This window comes from Serinus canaria, chromosome 4 (assembly GCF_022539315.1).
Source record: "Serinus canaria isolate serCan28SL12 chromosome 4, serCan2020, whole genome shotgun sequence".
Classification (NCBI taxonomy): domain Eukaryota; kingdom Metazoa; phylum Chordata; class Aves; order Passeriformes; family Fringillidae; genus Serinus; species Serinus canaria.
The window spans coordinates 34,177,495-34,193,852 of record NC_066317.1 but is presented as its reverse complement, the minus strand read 5'-3'; the positions used below and the strand labels follow the sequence as shown (position 1 = coordinate 34,193,852).

General features: G+C 35.8%; 1 protein-coding gene across 2 annotated transcripts in view; it reads left to right on the top strand.

The window, feature by feature from the left end:
• The window catches only part of SH3RF1 (SH3 domain containing ring finger 1), an 83,644-nt gene that overhangs the window by 53,316 nt on the left and 13,970 nt on the right, over positions 1 to 16,358 (top strand). For both annotated transcript variants that reach the window (XM_030239283.2, XM_050973505.1), the window contains exons 5-9: positions 4,793 to 5,095; positions 5,949 to 6,059; positions 13,163 to 13,317; positions 15,668 to 15,838; positions 16,004 to 16,263. In XM_030239283.2, coding sequence (XP_030095143.1) covers positions 4,793 to 5,095; positions 5,949 to 6,059; positions 13,163 to 13,317; positions 15,668 to 15,838; positions 16,004 to 16,263 — 1,000 coding nt within the window. The remainder of the gene's footprint in view (positions 1 to 4,792; positions 5,096 to 5,948; positions 6,060 to 13,162; positions 13,318 to 15,667; positions 15,839 to 16,003; positions 16,264 to 16,358) is intronic.

The window sequence follows — 16,358 nt, the reverse complement described above, 5'->3', positions numbered from 1 at the left end:
ACTGTAAAAACAAGAAGACCAAAAAAGTTTCAACTTGCTTAGTGCAATTTTGGCTTCAGTTTAAGACATTTTAAAGGCCAATTTAATGTTTTCTTGCCCTTGGGTATTCTTTCCTAGCTTCTTGCAATTAACTGCCCCTTCAATTTAGCCAGTAAAGCTTTTTGTAGTGTTTTTTCAAACTAAATTACTTAGCCTGGTTAGAAAAAGCCCTTTCCTAGGGCTGCCACTTGAGCTATTTAGCTAACAACTACATTCCTATCTCTGCAAAAGTTGCAAAAAGGAGATATGCCCTTGGAAAAAAAAAAAGTAAAAATGAAAGTCACAAAATATATTTCTCCTAATGTTTTTAGACTGATTCCATCAACTTAGAAAATGTATTTTCAATAAACCCTTTTAGAACAGGCATCAACACTTAAGTAAGTACGCATTCTCAAATCCCTACTAAAGTGGAATGGAAAGTCTAGAATGATAAATTATAGCCTATGAGTTACTTCAAATCAGATAGGTGGGTTTTTTCCAGTATATACTAAACTGAAATGCATGTTGTGGTGGAGGGCAGTGAGATGTGCAGTAAAGTATGGGATTGAATTTTGAAATGCCTGTTTTCTGAGAGGATATGACTATTGTTCTGGAAAACATACAGACAACTGATAGAAACAAGTATAGCAAACCATTCTTACCAATTTTATGAAAGACAATGAAGATGAAAAGTAATTAATATTTTTGAAAAAATTTTATATGGTAGTTTTCATTGCATTTCCCAATCCTGTAATCATTGCCTATTTTTAGGGAATTCTATCATATTATCATGACAGACATAACTTTTACCTTGTGTATGTTAGTCCACATCATTTTGTTTGAAAATGTGAATAAGTAGCTCCATTTACTAGAGATTATCTGAAGTCATTAACTATAAAATGGGCATAGACTGTGATGTTTATTCTGTAGTAGAAATGTAATAATTGAGATATTTCTTGTACAGTGAGGATAAAATTTTAGTTAATGTTGAAGTCTGTGAAAATCTCTGATCGTATTTGAGGACAAATTTTGCCCTTTTATGATTTAATGCTCACTACTCTGATCTTTTAAATTTGTGATAATAATAAAAGTGAGACAACACATTTGGAGAGAAATTTTAGGAGTGATTCTATTAAATCAGTTAACATTTAGAGTTATCTCTGTTTCAAAACCAAAGAATATTCATAACTAAATAGATATTATTAGATTTTTTTCTGAAAATTTGCAGTTCTGGGTACAATATACATTCCTTAGACCTCAAATTGGATGAATTTGACCTAGTTCAACACTTCATAAACAAAGAGAAATGCCCAGAATAGAACAAAAATCAGGGAAATCACTCCTCTGTCAAATTGTCAGTAGAAAATAATGTCAGCTTTTGTTTACTTTTGTGCAAGTAAAGAGCACCTGAATTAATTTTTAAAATAAGTGTAGCAAAGCACAGCTCTTAGAGACCTTGCAGTAGTGGTAATTCCTGCAGACATCTGCAGGCAGAGGAAAGCTGTGTGCTGACCTCAGCCCTGCTGCAGCACTGAGACGCTGCTCAGCCAGCTGCCTCTGTCCTGCCCTGCTTGGAAAGTTCTTCAGTTTCCTGGAGTTTGGTGGGAAAGGGAATTGGATTTCAGGCTTCCTGTTACAGCAGAGATTTTGTTGAATGGGAAAAAAAAGAAAAAAAGTGAATGTAAAGATTGAAGTAAAGAAGCCTCAATGAAAATATGTCTGTTTAGGAAAAACCTGATGTAGGAACTGTAGGCCTAGGTGTATAGGTATTTGTTGCAGAAAGGAATGCTAGATTGAAATACTTCATAGCATGACTTGGGTTCAGTCCTTGGTGACCTTGAATATCTGCTAGCCATTTCACTAGAGAATGCTTGCAGGACCTTAATTTCTCCTCTCAAGGAAGAGAAGTAAATTGCACTCTGCAAAATATTCTGCAGCTGTTGGTGTCTCCTGGTTACTTCAAAGAGGAGGCCAGTAATCAGTTCTCTTCCATCTTCAGATTCATGCAACTGTCATTTTCTTCCTTCTCTGCATAAAAAAGCACAGAATGCTGCTTTTATTTGAATCCATCTTGAATTGATCCCATGGGAAAGCCTTAACTTTTCCCTAATTGGTTGTTTACTGTACAAAGTAATCAAATTCTGCAGGCATTGATAGCTTCTGGAGGTAAACAAATATAATTAGGTGTAACAAGTACCTTGGGGTGCTGTTAGCAAAGTGGCTTTTGGTTTTCCTTTTCATTCCTCTGTGATCCCTTAACTTCTCTGATTGGCTAGTTCTTTGCAAATAAGGATATAGATTACATAAGAATGGAAACAGTTGAAGCCATTGCATCAACAGTGTGGAATACCTAGATTCTCAGGAATTTCAATCTGAGTTGGAAAAAAAATAAAATGTGCAAAATAAATAAAATTATTAAACCTCGAAAACCTGCATGTTTGTCATGATGACAGATAAGACCCTGACAAGCTGAACAGCAGAGTAGGCTTTTTTTGGTCTTATTTTCTACTTGTTTTATATTATTGAGCCTCAATGTTTTGTAATGAAAAAATGTTTTCACTGGTCTGTTTAAAGTATGTTTGATCTAAATTTAAAATTCAATAATCATCTAAATAATGGGCTTCATTGGAGAAAATTGTGTGTTTCTATCTTCTGTTATATGCAAGTAATACAATATTATTTTGATCCATATGATCCATCTTGAGTAATAGCAGGAAGGAAAATCTAGCATCCACCTTTTTCATAGGATTTCTTACTGCTCTGACATTGTCTTCTCCTATCCTTCCTTCTTACAAGAAAGATGGAGAGGGACTTTTTACAAGATTATGTAGTGACAGGACAAGGGGGAATGGACTCAAACTGGAAGAAGATAGGTTATGATTAGATATTAGGAGGAAATTCTTTACTGTGAGGGTGGTGAGGACACTGGAACAGGGTGCCCAGGAAGGTTGCAGATGCCCCATCCCTGGAAGTGTTCCAACCAGGTTGGATGGGACTCTGAGCAACCTGGTCTCATGGGAGGTGTCCCTGCCCATGGCAGATGGGTTGGAACGATAATCTTGAAGGCCCTTCCAACCCAAAAGATTCTATGATTCTGTGATCCCAGTTCTCTTCAATTGCATTCTAAAGGACCAACAATAAGAACATTTAGGAAAAAATTCTATATTCTTGATCTCATATCCTGGTTCAATTCTCCCATTATGCCCTTCTTCCACTGCAGTATATTCCATGTAGCTCTTACTCTTCTGTAGAAGGTTTTTATGTCAACTCCTCATTGTCCCAATAGTTCTGGTTTTGAACATCATTCTTTTTTTTCTGTATATACATGAAATTTTTTTCCAGATGACATCTTACAAATATCACTTACCAATCTCTTCTATATTTAAAAAATAGATATATTTTTTCTTTTACACTACCTTCTATATCTGTAGATATTGACTTGTGTTCAGAATGTAAGTTGGTCATCTGTGGGAACTGCATTTAAATCAGTGGTGATGCTATCATGATTAATGGTTTCTTGTTTGTCTAGTAAAATTTTGATGGGGTAAAATACTACTTTAAAACTCTTCATGAGCATAGTAGGTATCTCAAGACTTGCAGGAAAATGGTAAAATAAATAGAAGAAATAATATGCTGAAGAATAGAAATAAAATTCCACAGTAACTAATTTTATTCCTTCATCCTGATGTTTTCCAGAAAAAGATCTTTTCTTTCTTCATAATCACCTACACTTTTCAAGTAACAGTATTCATATTTAGTGGTATATGTTCAGAAAACTGGTGCTGGTGTTATTTCAGCTCATGATTACATGAGAGTTCTGACGTTAATATTTCGAATAGTGCTAAGATTTTCTGAAAATAAAGGGTGTTTGAAAGATGTAGAGGGGTTGTTTGTTGCTTTCCTCTCCTCCTCCCCATTATATAGCTTACATTTCATTGAAAGAAGAAAATGTGGGATTCCTAATTTCTTCATTGAAAAGGAAGGATTTGTTTGCATTTAATGTAGTATTGTTGTTACAAATTAGCAGATAGAAAATCTCATTTGAACAAAAATTCTTTAGGTAAGCTTAAAAAGGGAAAAAATGGCACAGTGCCTCTACATTAGAAAATTCAGAAGCTGAGAAGGTATTTCCACAAAATTGCTTGTATATGTTTCTTTTCTCCTTATGCCATCTTATGCCTGTATAGGTGCCTGTTGCCAGGCAGTATACTGATATAGCTGGGTATTTAGTCTGCATTGAGGAAGACTGTGTTTTCATTGCTGGTAGTGTTAAAGATGTGCACAAGTACAAAAGGATATTAGGAGGAATATCTTCAAGAGCCCACATGCAAATGTGCAGGATTCTGTCATAGACAAAAAAATGGCTGAAAAAGACATAAATCTGAAAATGACATAAATATCCAAGTTTTGTAGCACAGATTTTTCTGTTATAAGGTCAAAGGAGATCACTGTGTTTTAGTCTGAGTTCTAGATTATACAGGCAGTGGTTATTGCTGAATTATTCATGTCTGGACTATGGCATTATGTCCTTTATTGATTGAAATTTCACCTCTGATGGTAAAATGTCATACCAGCCCAACAGTAAGTGTATTGAGTTTGTAGTGAATGATTTCTCACTCTCAACTGACAGATTTGTAGACTAGGTTGGTATGCTACACTTTTAAGTTGCATGGTTGAGATTATTTTATGAATAAAAGGAAAAGAGATGGTTTTTTACATTCAGGTGGCTTTTATAAATAAATAAAAAAAACTAACATGTTACTGGTTTTTGTAGTTTAACACAGCAGCCAAACAGTTGATAGAATTGGACAAGCCCTCAGGTTCTGCTGTTGACTCTGGAGAAGGTACCTCTGGGGCAGCCCACAACAATTCAACCCAAAAGCACACGGATACTAAGAAAAACACCAAAAAACGACACTCTTTTACCTCCCTCACCATGTCCAACAAGGCTTCTCAGTCTTCTCAGAACCGCCACTCCATGGAAATCAGTCCTCCTGTCCTCATCAGCTCCAGCAACCCAACGGCTGCAGCCCGCATTAGTGAGCTGACTGGGCTGTCCTGTAGTGCCCCCTCTCAGGTAATTCACATTCACAGCTATAAAGGCCTCTGATGTTGTCAGATTACTCATTTCAAGTTATTAATTGTGTCTAATTAGTAATAAATGTACACTTTTAAAAACCTTATCTTCCAACCTGATGAGAACATTTAAGGAAAATGTTTTCTAATACTTCTGATATGATGGCAAATAGTTTTGGTCTTGTAGTCTAGGGGTTTTCTTTTGCAGTTGTTATATTCTAAAGTGCCACAAAGATTTTTATTAAACTGTGGAAACTATAAAGTAGAGTGATTTAATTTCTTGATTTCTTTTTTCTAAATTGAATATAATAATGAACATTAATAAAGTGCATGCTAGAAAAGTAAAATATTCAACTTGAAGATTATACAAATTTCAGAAATTTAGCATCTTAATCTGGTTGTGGTAAGTAGAAATATTTGTCTGACTTTATTTATTTGTTCAGCAGTTTGTGAAAAATTGGCTGTTTCATATAGTGATTACACTTTGGGAAAAGAGAGAGCAATGGAGCCCAACAGGAATTGGTGATGTTTTACCTGAGCTCGTAAATAAGCTTTATTTGCACGTCTTAGGGATCTGACAGCCTTTCATAGAAAAAAAAGAAAGCTGACACTGGCTAAAATTGTGTTTCATGTAGCTGGTTCAGTGTATCTCCAAAGATTGACAAATGTCAGCAAAAAAAAGTGAGCAGTGTAATCCAACACTGTTTATGTGAGTATCTGTCTAACTAAAAATTAGGTTTAGTTTAAGGTTACAAGGAGTAGAATACTGGTGATTTTGTCCATGAAGCTTACAGCTCTGTCAAAACCAGCTGTTACTAAACTACACAGAACTGATCCTTTTTTCTCTCCCCCAGGTTCATATTGGCACTACAGGGCTGATTGTTACTCCACCCCCCAGCAGCCCAGTCACAACAGGGCCTTCCTTCACCTTCCCCTCAGAAGTTACCTACCAAGCTGCTCTTGGTGTAAGTACTGCTTAAGTAAACTCAGCCTTCCCATTTTTCTTTGGTCTTGTGCAGTATTTTTTTTCCCCTCAAGTTCAGATATACTGATTTAAAATTATAGTTCTATGGGAATTGTATCCATGTGATAGACAATGGTATGAATTTAACTATAGAAAAACCCTATTGCTAAAATGTTTGCGTCTTGGCATGTATATCCATTCTCCAGCTTTCCTCTGTAATTTCTCCTTAGTAAACATGAGAAGCACACTTCCTTCCAGAACAGTCTTTCTTTTAAACATGAGTAGAAAAGAGATTATGCTGGGGGGAAAGTTTGGGGAAGCAAGCAGGTTCTTATAAAAAAACATCAACTTGGGACCACAGCTGCCAGGTGTTTCTGTCTTGAGATTTTCAAGATTATCTGAAATAACTTCAAAAGTCTGCTGTCTCCTCATTAAATAAGGAGATTTTAGTGTGTGTACACCTGTGGCAGATGAAGAACATGTCCAGTATTTTGAAACTGGGGATCAATAGGAAAACATGTAGCAAATGGCTGTCTTTTAAAGGAAGAAATACATTGCAATGCTGTTTCCTTTGAACAAATAACATGACATTTCCTTCAAAAAGTGCAGATATTCTTTCCAAAACCTTCTGGAATTCCATAGTTTCCTATGCTTATGTTAGAAAAACTGTGGAATGCCATATATCAGACTGTACTCATCAGAGTCTTATTGCAATAAAGATTGTGGATACCAGTTTTTAGATATCTTGAGGGATCTTATTTAAAGTGACTTTATTTAAAGTTCTTGAAATTAAGTTCGTTCAGTTTAAAGCTGTGCCCTTAATTTTTAAGGGGTGGGGCACAGTTGAATAATAGATCTTCACTTCAAAAAACCAAACAAGCCAAACAAAAAACCCCGAGACTTGATCTTGTTCAGGTGTCTATCTTTGAAGTCTTTAAACCAACTAAAATATGATGAATATCCTTGCTGCTAAATAGGTCTAGTTTTGTTTTCAACTTGTTGGCATTTGCATAATTTTACACATTTGTCTGCAACATTTAAGGCACAGTTGTCTGTCTTGTGGTATCAGCTTTCTGTTGTTTACGAAAATGCTTAGGTGTGGCTTGGTTTGCTTCTTTCTTTGGAACTCTAAAGTTACAGTTTTCAGTCCTTTAAATTATGATGTTGTTGTTTTCTGAATTATCTCCAGTACTTCCTTTTGGCATGGTACATACATGGTGGCACATGCCAGAAGTGGGTGCAAAACTGCAGTCTTTTTCTGTGGAGAAGATATTGATAGTATAACTCTTTTACCTTTTTATCCTGATTCTTGTATCTTGAAAATTTGCCTGAATATAGCACAGAGTTTATGTCTAGCTAAATATCCAGCCTGATGCCACAAATTTTTGTCATTTTTTGTGAACTAGTAATTGCTCTCATCCAAGTAAATGTATTTCACATTCTTTGCTCTTCAGACAGATGACTTTATTACTAACAGTTATATGGACCATGTGCTTTTGCTCTGCCTTACTGAGTAAAGCAGATTGAGCTGTAGCTATGCTTTGTCTTATTGTGGTTAAATTGTTGACTCCTTCAATCTGTGGATAATCTGTGTAATCCTCCTGTTAAATGAATGCTAATCTGGAAACAGTTAATAATCTCATTATATTTAGGTTCATATTTTAATGTCATGGAGCAGCTGAGTTTAGAAAGGCCTCTTGAAGTTGTCTCATCTAACCTCCCCTGCTGAAGCAAGGCTGCCTGGAGCCAGTTGCCCAGGACTGTGTCCAAATAAGATTTTAAATATCTCCAAGGATAGACTTCACAACCTCTCTGGACAATCTGTGTACATTGTGGGCTCTTGTTCAAGTTGGTGTCCACCAGGAAGGATCCTCAGGTCTTTTTTTGCCTATAAGGTGTACATCTTATACTAGAAACAATTAGCTGCTTATATACTAATCCACTTAGTCTTTTATACTTCTTTCATCCTATCCTTCAGAAAATACCTGTGAGAACTGAGCAAACAGAATCACCCTAGGTGTTGTTAAGCAGAGTGCAAGTAAAGCTAACATATATGCTGCAAACATTGTGTAATTGATTTGATTTTTGAGATACTTTTGGAAAGGATTGAGCAGACAGCATTCAATACATAATTTCAGAAGTTCTGTCAGAAGCTGCTTTTTTTCTTTGCTCTCAATAACAAACACTTCTGTTATTAAGAGTCAGGAGTTCTTTATTTGATGCCAACATGGAAAAATACTTTGGTGGTGGTGCAGTCATTAAACCACCCTGGGTGCTTTAGTTGCTTAAGCTTGTTCAAAGGTGATCTCACCATGGGTATTCACAGGAATTAAATTGCAATGCTAGATGCAGCATGGAGAGAAACTCCTGCCATGATTGTCCTGTGTCTTGGGGTGCTACTTTCTCTTTGTGATCAGCTTATTTTTCCAACTAGGCATATAATTCCCATTGAGAACCTGAATTATTCTTTGCCACCCTCTTTAAAAGTCAATAGCCTTCTGTACATCATGTTCTATTTCTTCTTTACTTGTTTTCATCATGACTAAAATGCAGGCTGGCAGCTCAGGTTAGAGTCAGGTTATTCCTGTGTTCTTTTATAATAGACAATATTAGATGATGATGCAGCTTGCAAAGTCACAGACTGTGAGGTATATAGTATACTTACACTTTTCCTCTTGCTTCATCAGCTCTTGTTTTCATTTTAGAAATGTGCAAAATAGTTCTGACCAGTCAAGAGAGAAAGTGATGTTCTTGTTTCTCTAGATGTTTCCCTTCTGGAAATACCCTTCCTGACATTCTGAGCATTAATTTTAAGCTGTGGAACAATTGTGATTGTATGTTTAATACATTACAAGTGCTTAGCTTGAGTACTTTTGCTCTTGTACTTTTTTTTGCTTTTGTAAGTAGAAATTCCTGTATTTCTCTAAGTTTCTCCCTTTAGCTTTTTTCCTAATTTCTGAATACTAAGCAACTGACAAGGAAATTGGATAGGAACAGGATGAGTTTCTGTTTAGCATGAAGGTCATTTATTTGATGTCCTTCCTATCAATCATTTTGGTGTTTATAACACTATTGAAAGTAATTGTTCTTTGAAAGCAAGGTATTTATACACTTCTTTTATTTAATGCTAAACTCAGATTAAGGGAGATAAAGGAAATCTGAGAGGATGAACATGATTACCTATCAGTGAAGAAGAGAATAATGTATTCCTTTACAGTAATTCCGAATTTCTGCATCTTTGCTACACTTATCTGTCCTGAATCTCAAAGCAAGGAAAAGCTAGTGTCTTCTCTTACCTCCTGTAAGAAAAATGGCATTTTTATTGTCAACAGGAGATAATTTTCAGCTGTCTCATTGTCTAACAGGTTTCTCTAAGACAGTTTGTATTAATTCCTAGCCCAAGGGAGTCTGTGACTCTTTTATTTGTGTACGTGTATAGGATTGCATTTTAGTTTTTTATGTTGCTCTGATGGTTCAAAAATGCCAATTGTATTAATTTTATTTTGTCCATAATAATGTCCTGTAGATGCTCTTTGGTACCCAGTATTGTATAAAGTAAATAATTTAAAATGTTTCAGCCCAAATTGACTCAGATAAGCTTCAGGAATGAGAGTGCTCTTGTCAAGTGATCATATATACTCTCTACTGCTAGTATCATTTAAGCAAATTTTAATTTTCCTTCAGAAAACTTGTGATAATTTATTTCAAAGTTCTATTTTGCATCAGGGGTTCTTTGGACAACAGCATTAATTCTTGGCTTGTGATTTGAGGTTTGATTCTTTGAAATTGAAGAAGCTATGAACTGAGACAGACTTCTCAGAGGCAGAACTTTTGGCTGTGATATTATCTCTTACACTGTTCTTTGGGACTTCCAACCATGGCTTTACCTCTAATTAGGACATTAATTGGTCTGCTTAACTTGGCCACTGGCATTTTTGAACCTTGTAAGTGTTTAGTATATTTAAAGTTCTTCGCAAAATAAAAATAACAGACATCAAATTCAGTAGTTGTTGGGTGAAAATACGCACATACAATTATGTAAGGCTCATTCACTTGGAAGGAAATTCTTGGATGTAATTTATAAGGTTGTAATCTGATGGAGTAGATCTAATTGCCACAGATTTTACTGAAAAATAATCTTCAAGTATGTGATTTTTCCCGTGATATGGGAAAAACAAATGAAATGTACCATAGCAGAGTTAGAATTACATTCAAAAGCAGCAGCAGAAAAACTATCTAGCAGCAAGAGATAACTTATCTTCCTTTCAATCTGCCTTTACAGTCGCTTGAGAAGTGAAAAGTGTTTTGGATTGCAATCAACCTAGATGTCCATACTGCTCCTTCTACAGATTGGGAATGTTGACTTTGAAATGGTGTCTTGGTGTGTGCACTTAACTAGCAGAAAGAGGTGGTCTATATTTGGACGGTTTGCATTCACTTACATGCTAAAGGTTTCAAAAATTAAAAAATACCTAATTTTTCTGGTCTTGTTCTCTCATGCACAAAAGAGAAATTGCCCTTTATGTTGAAGAATATAAGGTAGTTTGAATTATTATTAACAAGGCACAAGCTGTGGGGGTTATATAACACACTGATGACATTTAGCTCTTTTATGTAGTTCCAGTGTAAGTTCAATAGTGTAAGTCAGGAGGTTTTAATAACAATTGTCCTAATTTTAATCAACCAAAATTCAAATCAACTTTTGTTGCGAAGAGGAAGCAGCAGGAAGAAACAATGAGGTTTTGTATGAGAGACCTGATATAGTTTAGGAATTTTGTTAAACATAAGCCTTAATTTGTTCGCCCTCAGGGAATTTTGCATGCCATATATTTTTTCCTAGACATTGTGGGAGTGAAGACTGTTAATGAATGTTCTTTTCCACTGCTGTGCCTTTTATTATTCTTTGAGTGAGGTGATTACTGATCTTCAATTAACTGATATGGAAATGCAGCCTAATTATATTTAAGTTTAGTAATATGCATGTGTTTCTAGAGCATGACTACAGATACTTTTTGAAGTTGTAACATACATTAATTATCAAATCATGTAATTTTTCATCCTCCAATTAAAAAAAATAATTTATCACTTATTTGCTGGTTTATATGCTTAAAAGTACACCTGGTGTCTGAAAAGTAGTTGCAGAAACATTCAATTTTTTCCCCTCACCTACCTAAAATACTCTTAATTATTACTGAGCATACTTTATTGAATCACATGTGGTTTGTGTATATTCTTTCACGGAACGTTGACTATGGGAACCATCAAAACTAGCACGTGCCATGGAGGTAGGTGTGTTTCTCAACAGCTAGAAAAATGGTTACATGCCAGAAAACTTCTTGAAAACTTGGCTAGATCATTTGGGTCGATTTTACCAAGTTGTAGCCATGCAAGCTGTGGAGTGTTAGTCCTCTAAAGTTCATCAAGCAGTTTATTTAGATTTTTTGCCAAGTCTTTGGGAGTTTAATTGTGCTGTGGCTCACTGCTGGTCTCAATACCGTATTGATAGACATGGTGAGAGGAGCAGAACCTGAATAAAGCAGTATAAAATGCAATGTTCAGTAAAACAGCTGAAAGAGAAATGTTGGAATTTCAGTGTGAATTATCTGGATACATTAAAAAATTGTTGGGTTGAATATGAAGCAAATGCAATTGACATTTTTGTAAAAAATACCCTGTTAGTATCCAAGCTCTCAGTGATGTTTCTCCAGCAGGTCATTTCTGTTTAGTGTTGGTTACAGAAGGCCTACCTTGGTCTTAAGAATGTGTTAATGTATGACCAGAAAAAAGCTTTAAATAAAATAGGAATATTTCATGATATAACATGCAATTTATACCATAGCTACTGTAACAATTTTGACTGAAACTCTTTAAGAGTTGATCAATTTTCTCTAGATTTGAAAGTCTTTAATTATGCAGTTCTTTACTGTGACCTGTCAGTGTAAAACTGGTTTAAAGATCTGTCTTTTTATTAACTTTTTCACCAAATGTAGAAGAGTAATAATCACACAGTATAGAACTAAAATTCAGTTTCCATTTAGGTTTTTGTTTAGAAAAACAGAAAGAAAAGGGTAAAACCCTTTAGAATTAAAGTGTTTGAGGGGAATTAAAATGATTTTCACTTACGTATTTTCCAAACTGATAAGGTAATGCTGTGCATTTATATGCTGATGTATTGGAAGTGCCAGGCACTACTTCAGGATATTTTGTTAATTTATATTCTAGTTCTGTGGTTTTTAAGAAGATTATGTTTGAAATAAATTCAGTTTCACTTTTTCAAAGGTAGGAGGTTTTTTATTACTCTTTTTCTGTGTGTTGTAATACAAATAGTTATTTTTGGAAGGGGGGAAGGAAAAGCTCTCCTTTTGTGAGTGCCTTTTCCCAGGAGTGTCAGTACACAAGGTCCTAAAGAATTGTCTGAGGCCTTACAGAGCAGAAGGTAACAATTGCTCCATTGATTCTAAAACGCACAGAAGTCTGTAGGCAGGACCCCCATTACGATCTGTGGTGCCTTTTTACTGGGGTATTTGTTAAAGATTACCAATCTTGATAATACTGAATTTCAAAAGCTAACTCTTTAGACTAGAAGAAAAGGAGAAAGAGGTAACAATAGCTCAGTGATTATGGTCTCATATTGTGCTTGCTTTTGTAACCCATACATCAAAAGAAAATTTCCCCCAGAAGGGGTGCTTTTGGGTGCACTGCAGCTGAATTGTATATTATGTTTCAGCTTCAAGTTACAAAAACAATCATGTTATGAAGTACAGTCAGCAGCGGGATGCAAAATCTACCTCCTGGAAGGCTTCTGAATTTTTGTCGAGCCCTATCCTAATCATGTTATAACTAGAAGCACCATTTTTCCTGTGCTGAGAAGTTGTTTGTCATTTGCTTAATTAGCTGCCAAAACTTCAAGATTTTAAACTGAAAGAAAAAGAAATAGAGGCAAAGCTAACTCTCAATTTATTTTGTAACAATAGGTATAGCAACACTGGACTCAGTTGCTTTTTTCCTTGGAATAACATGCCTTTTTTTTTTTTTTGCAGCTGATTGAACTCATCAAACAATATTCATCATCTGTTGCTATTTTTTTTGTTCTTATAAAATCAGAATATGAATCCTCCACTTCCGCCACCACCTCTCTTGTCTGCTGCAATCATTGCATCGGCCGCTTCTGGACCTCAGTCTACAAGTGTCATACAAAGGTCTGCATCAGGATCAACTGACCAAGTGGCACATGTACGACAGCAAACTCGTCCAAGTGTGTGAGTAAAATTGAAACTTTTCTCCAGACAGAAAAATGGAATGAGATAACTAACTTCACCTGTACATATAGCATGGCAGCTGGCTCTGTTCTGCTGGAATTGCCAAAAGCCAAGCATGCAACTTAGAAAAAAAGCATGCAGAAAGGTGATATCCCCAAACAGACCCCATACTGAACATTGTTTATGTCTTAGATAAATATAATCAGCTGTTGCTCTGTATAGAAAGAACTCACTTCAAAATATAAAGTATTTATCATGCAGAAGGTGAATGAATCCTTGCGTTAGCACTGAATACTGGATAACTCAAAAGCGTCATTTCCCTGGAGTGAATTTATTCAATGTTTTCCATTATGTGTGGTATGAAAAGGCTATTCTCATATGGAATAATTTATGCCAAAACACAGAAAGTGCTGTATTTATTTTAGATGTTAAACGTGTTACTGTCAGACTACTTGTGTCAGTTGCAATTGAATTTTGACTGAAGATTCTACAGTGCACTTAATTAGTGGGTGGCAATTTGGAATGAAGGCAGAAAGCTGCTAGTTAGCATTATGTCTTCACACTTGCAATACAAGCAAACGTGCGTCATCCTTTCGGGTGAAAATATTTGGTATATTAACATGTGTTCCTAACGTCTTTCTTCTTGAAAACTTCTTTGTGTGCAGCTTGGGGAATAAAAAAATGTTAAATAAAAGAAAATGTTAAATTCAGGAGATGCTGAACCGTCTAATGAGAAAAGTTTGAATAAGGACTGCTTTTGTTCTGTCCTTGTTGTCTTCCCACTAGGTTTCCTCCCACTCCAAAAAAGCACCATTCCTGTATAGCAGGTGCATCTGGATTTGGGCTGTTTCTTGGTGTCAGGCATTTGAACATTTCTTCTTATGGATTATTGCACCTAGTACAGTTAATCAAGTTCCCATCTCATTTACTGTCATCTTCCATCTTCAAAGGGTTGCACTACGTGAGGATACTAATGAAATTTGGAATAAATTAACTGAAAGGGAAGTTAATGAACATCAATTAAAGCAGATCAATTGCTTTTCCATAGAGCTTCAGTGTGCAGCTTTGTAGATCACTGCTAAATCATGTACCAGTGAAGCCTTCTGCTGCCAGTGTTGCCTTTATGTGTTGGCTTTAAAGTGAATTTATTGCTTGCTTTGGGTACAAAGGATTTTTGTAGATATTGCAAAATTTCTTGGGTGGACAGCAAGGAATAAAAATGTAATAAAAATGCAAAAGGAGAAGCATGCAGTTAATGCTATTGTTACTGTGCACAAGAGAAATATTTTGATGAAAGAATGTTTTCTGAAGCCACTTTTTATGCCCTTGGGGTTACAAGGAGAGTGGGAAAGACTAGCAGTGCACGTAACTGTGGATCTGTTTTTGTTAAAGGGGATAGTCTAGCCATCTACTTAATTGGCTGCCTCTTGTGAAAAGTACATTTTAGAGAAAATGGGATTTATTGGAATGCTGTTTTCCACAGGCCTGGGTCAGTAATTGTATACATGGTTCAAATAGTTTTTTTAGGTTCAAATGTGGCAGAAAATAGAATACTGTGGTAGTTAAAATGGTATCACTTCCTAATAATAGAGAACTGTGCAACCCTATTTGAAAATTTCCCTAGGAACATTCCAAGATGCAACTACAGGAGCTTCAGCTTTTTTAAAAAATTTTTTTCCTAATAATTTTTCTTTTAAGAAAAAATGCAAATGTTTTTGAACTCTCAATATGATTTGAATTGCACTATATTGCATTTCAGTGTTGCATAGAAAACATAAAAGGAAATAAACTTTACAAGTCAGTTAGCTGCTAACCACTTTACCCATAGACTTCAATTTCTAGTCACACATCTTCTTCTTTTGCACTGAAGTTTGCACAGGATCTTCCAGTTTTGCAGTTTGAAATGTAGTTCTGACACTGATCTTTCACTCCCAACTATCAGAATTTCTCCATTCTCCCCAACTCTCCAAAGAAAAAAGAAATTGGTGTGTCACAAAGTGTAAGAGATACGAGAAGCAAGTGTAGGGAAAGAAAAGTGGGATACACTGAGATGTGTAGTTGATTAACACCTACATAATTAAGATCACTACCTTAATTAAGAAGATGGACAGTCCTATTACAAGTCTTTTGCATTCCTTTAAAGTGCACTTCAGAGGGTATTCCTAACTGTCATTGTTTCCTCATAATATTACCATAACTTCTGTTTTAGTGTTGTAATGGTATGACAGATTATCACAGCCATTTCTGCCATGCCTTCTCATCTCTGACTGAACTCTCTGTGCCAGAAAACACAGGTGATGTTTTGAACTGTTTTAGTTTTATCATTTGCATCTCTTTTTCTGTCTTTTAGGTATATTGCTATCTACCCCTACACTCCTCGAAAAGAGGATGAACTGGAGCTGAGGAAAGGAGAAATGTTCCTGGTGTTTGAACGCTGTCAAGATGGCTGGTTCAAGGGAACTTCCATGCATACAAGCAAGATTGGTGTTTTTCCTGGAAATTATGTGGCTCCAGTTACAAGGTACAGTATTATACAAGTGTCTAAATAGTTTAGCTAGTTTCAAATCCAAAATTATTCTGTTCTTGTATTGAATTCTACAATTGCATAATAGAAGACAACCTGTGAGTTTTAGTAACTAGCTGATTTTTTCAGTTGTCTTTTATTGTTTGCTTTAAATTTTGGCAGGACAGTGACAAGTGCATCACAAACAAAAGTTCCTATGTCTACTGCTGGCCAAACAGGACGAGTAGTGACTATGGTCAGCCCTTCCACTGCTACTGGAACATCCCAGAAGCTCCAGGGGAATGGTGTGGCAGTGAACTCCAGCACAGTGCCCACAGCAGTGGTTTCTGCAGCACATATCCAAACCAGTCCTCAAACCAAGGTCCTTATGCACGTGACAGGACAAATGACAGTCAACCAGGCTCGAAATGCAGTTAGAACAGGTAAAAAAAAAAAAAAAAAACCACAAAATTTGTTACCTGTGGTAGACAAACTGTAGAGTCCATCTTGACAAATGACTGGAGTGAAGATCTGTGTA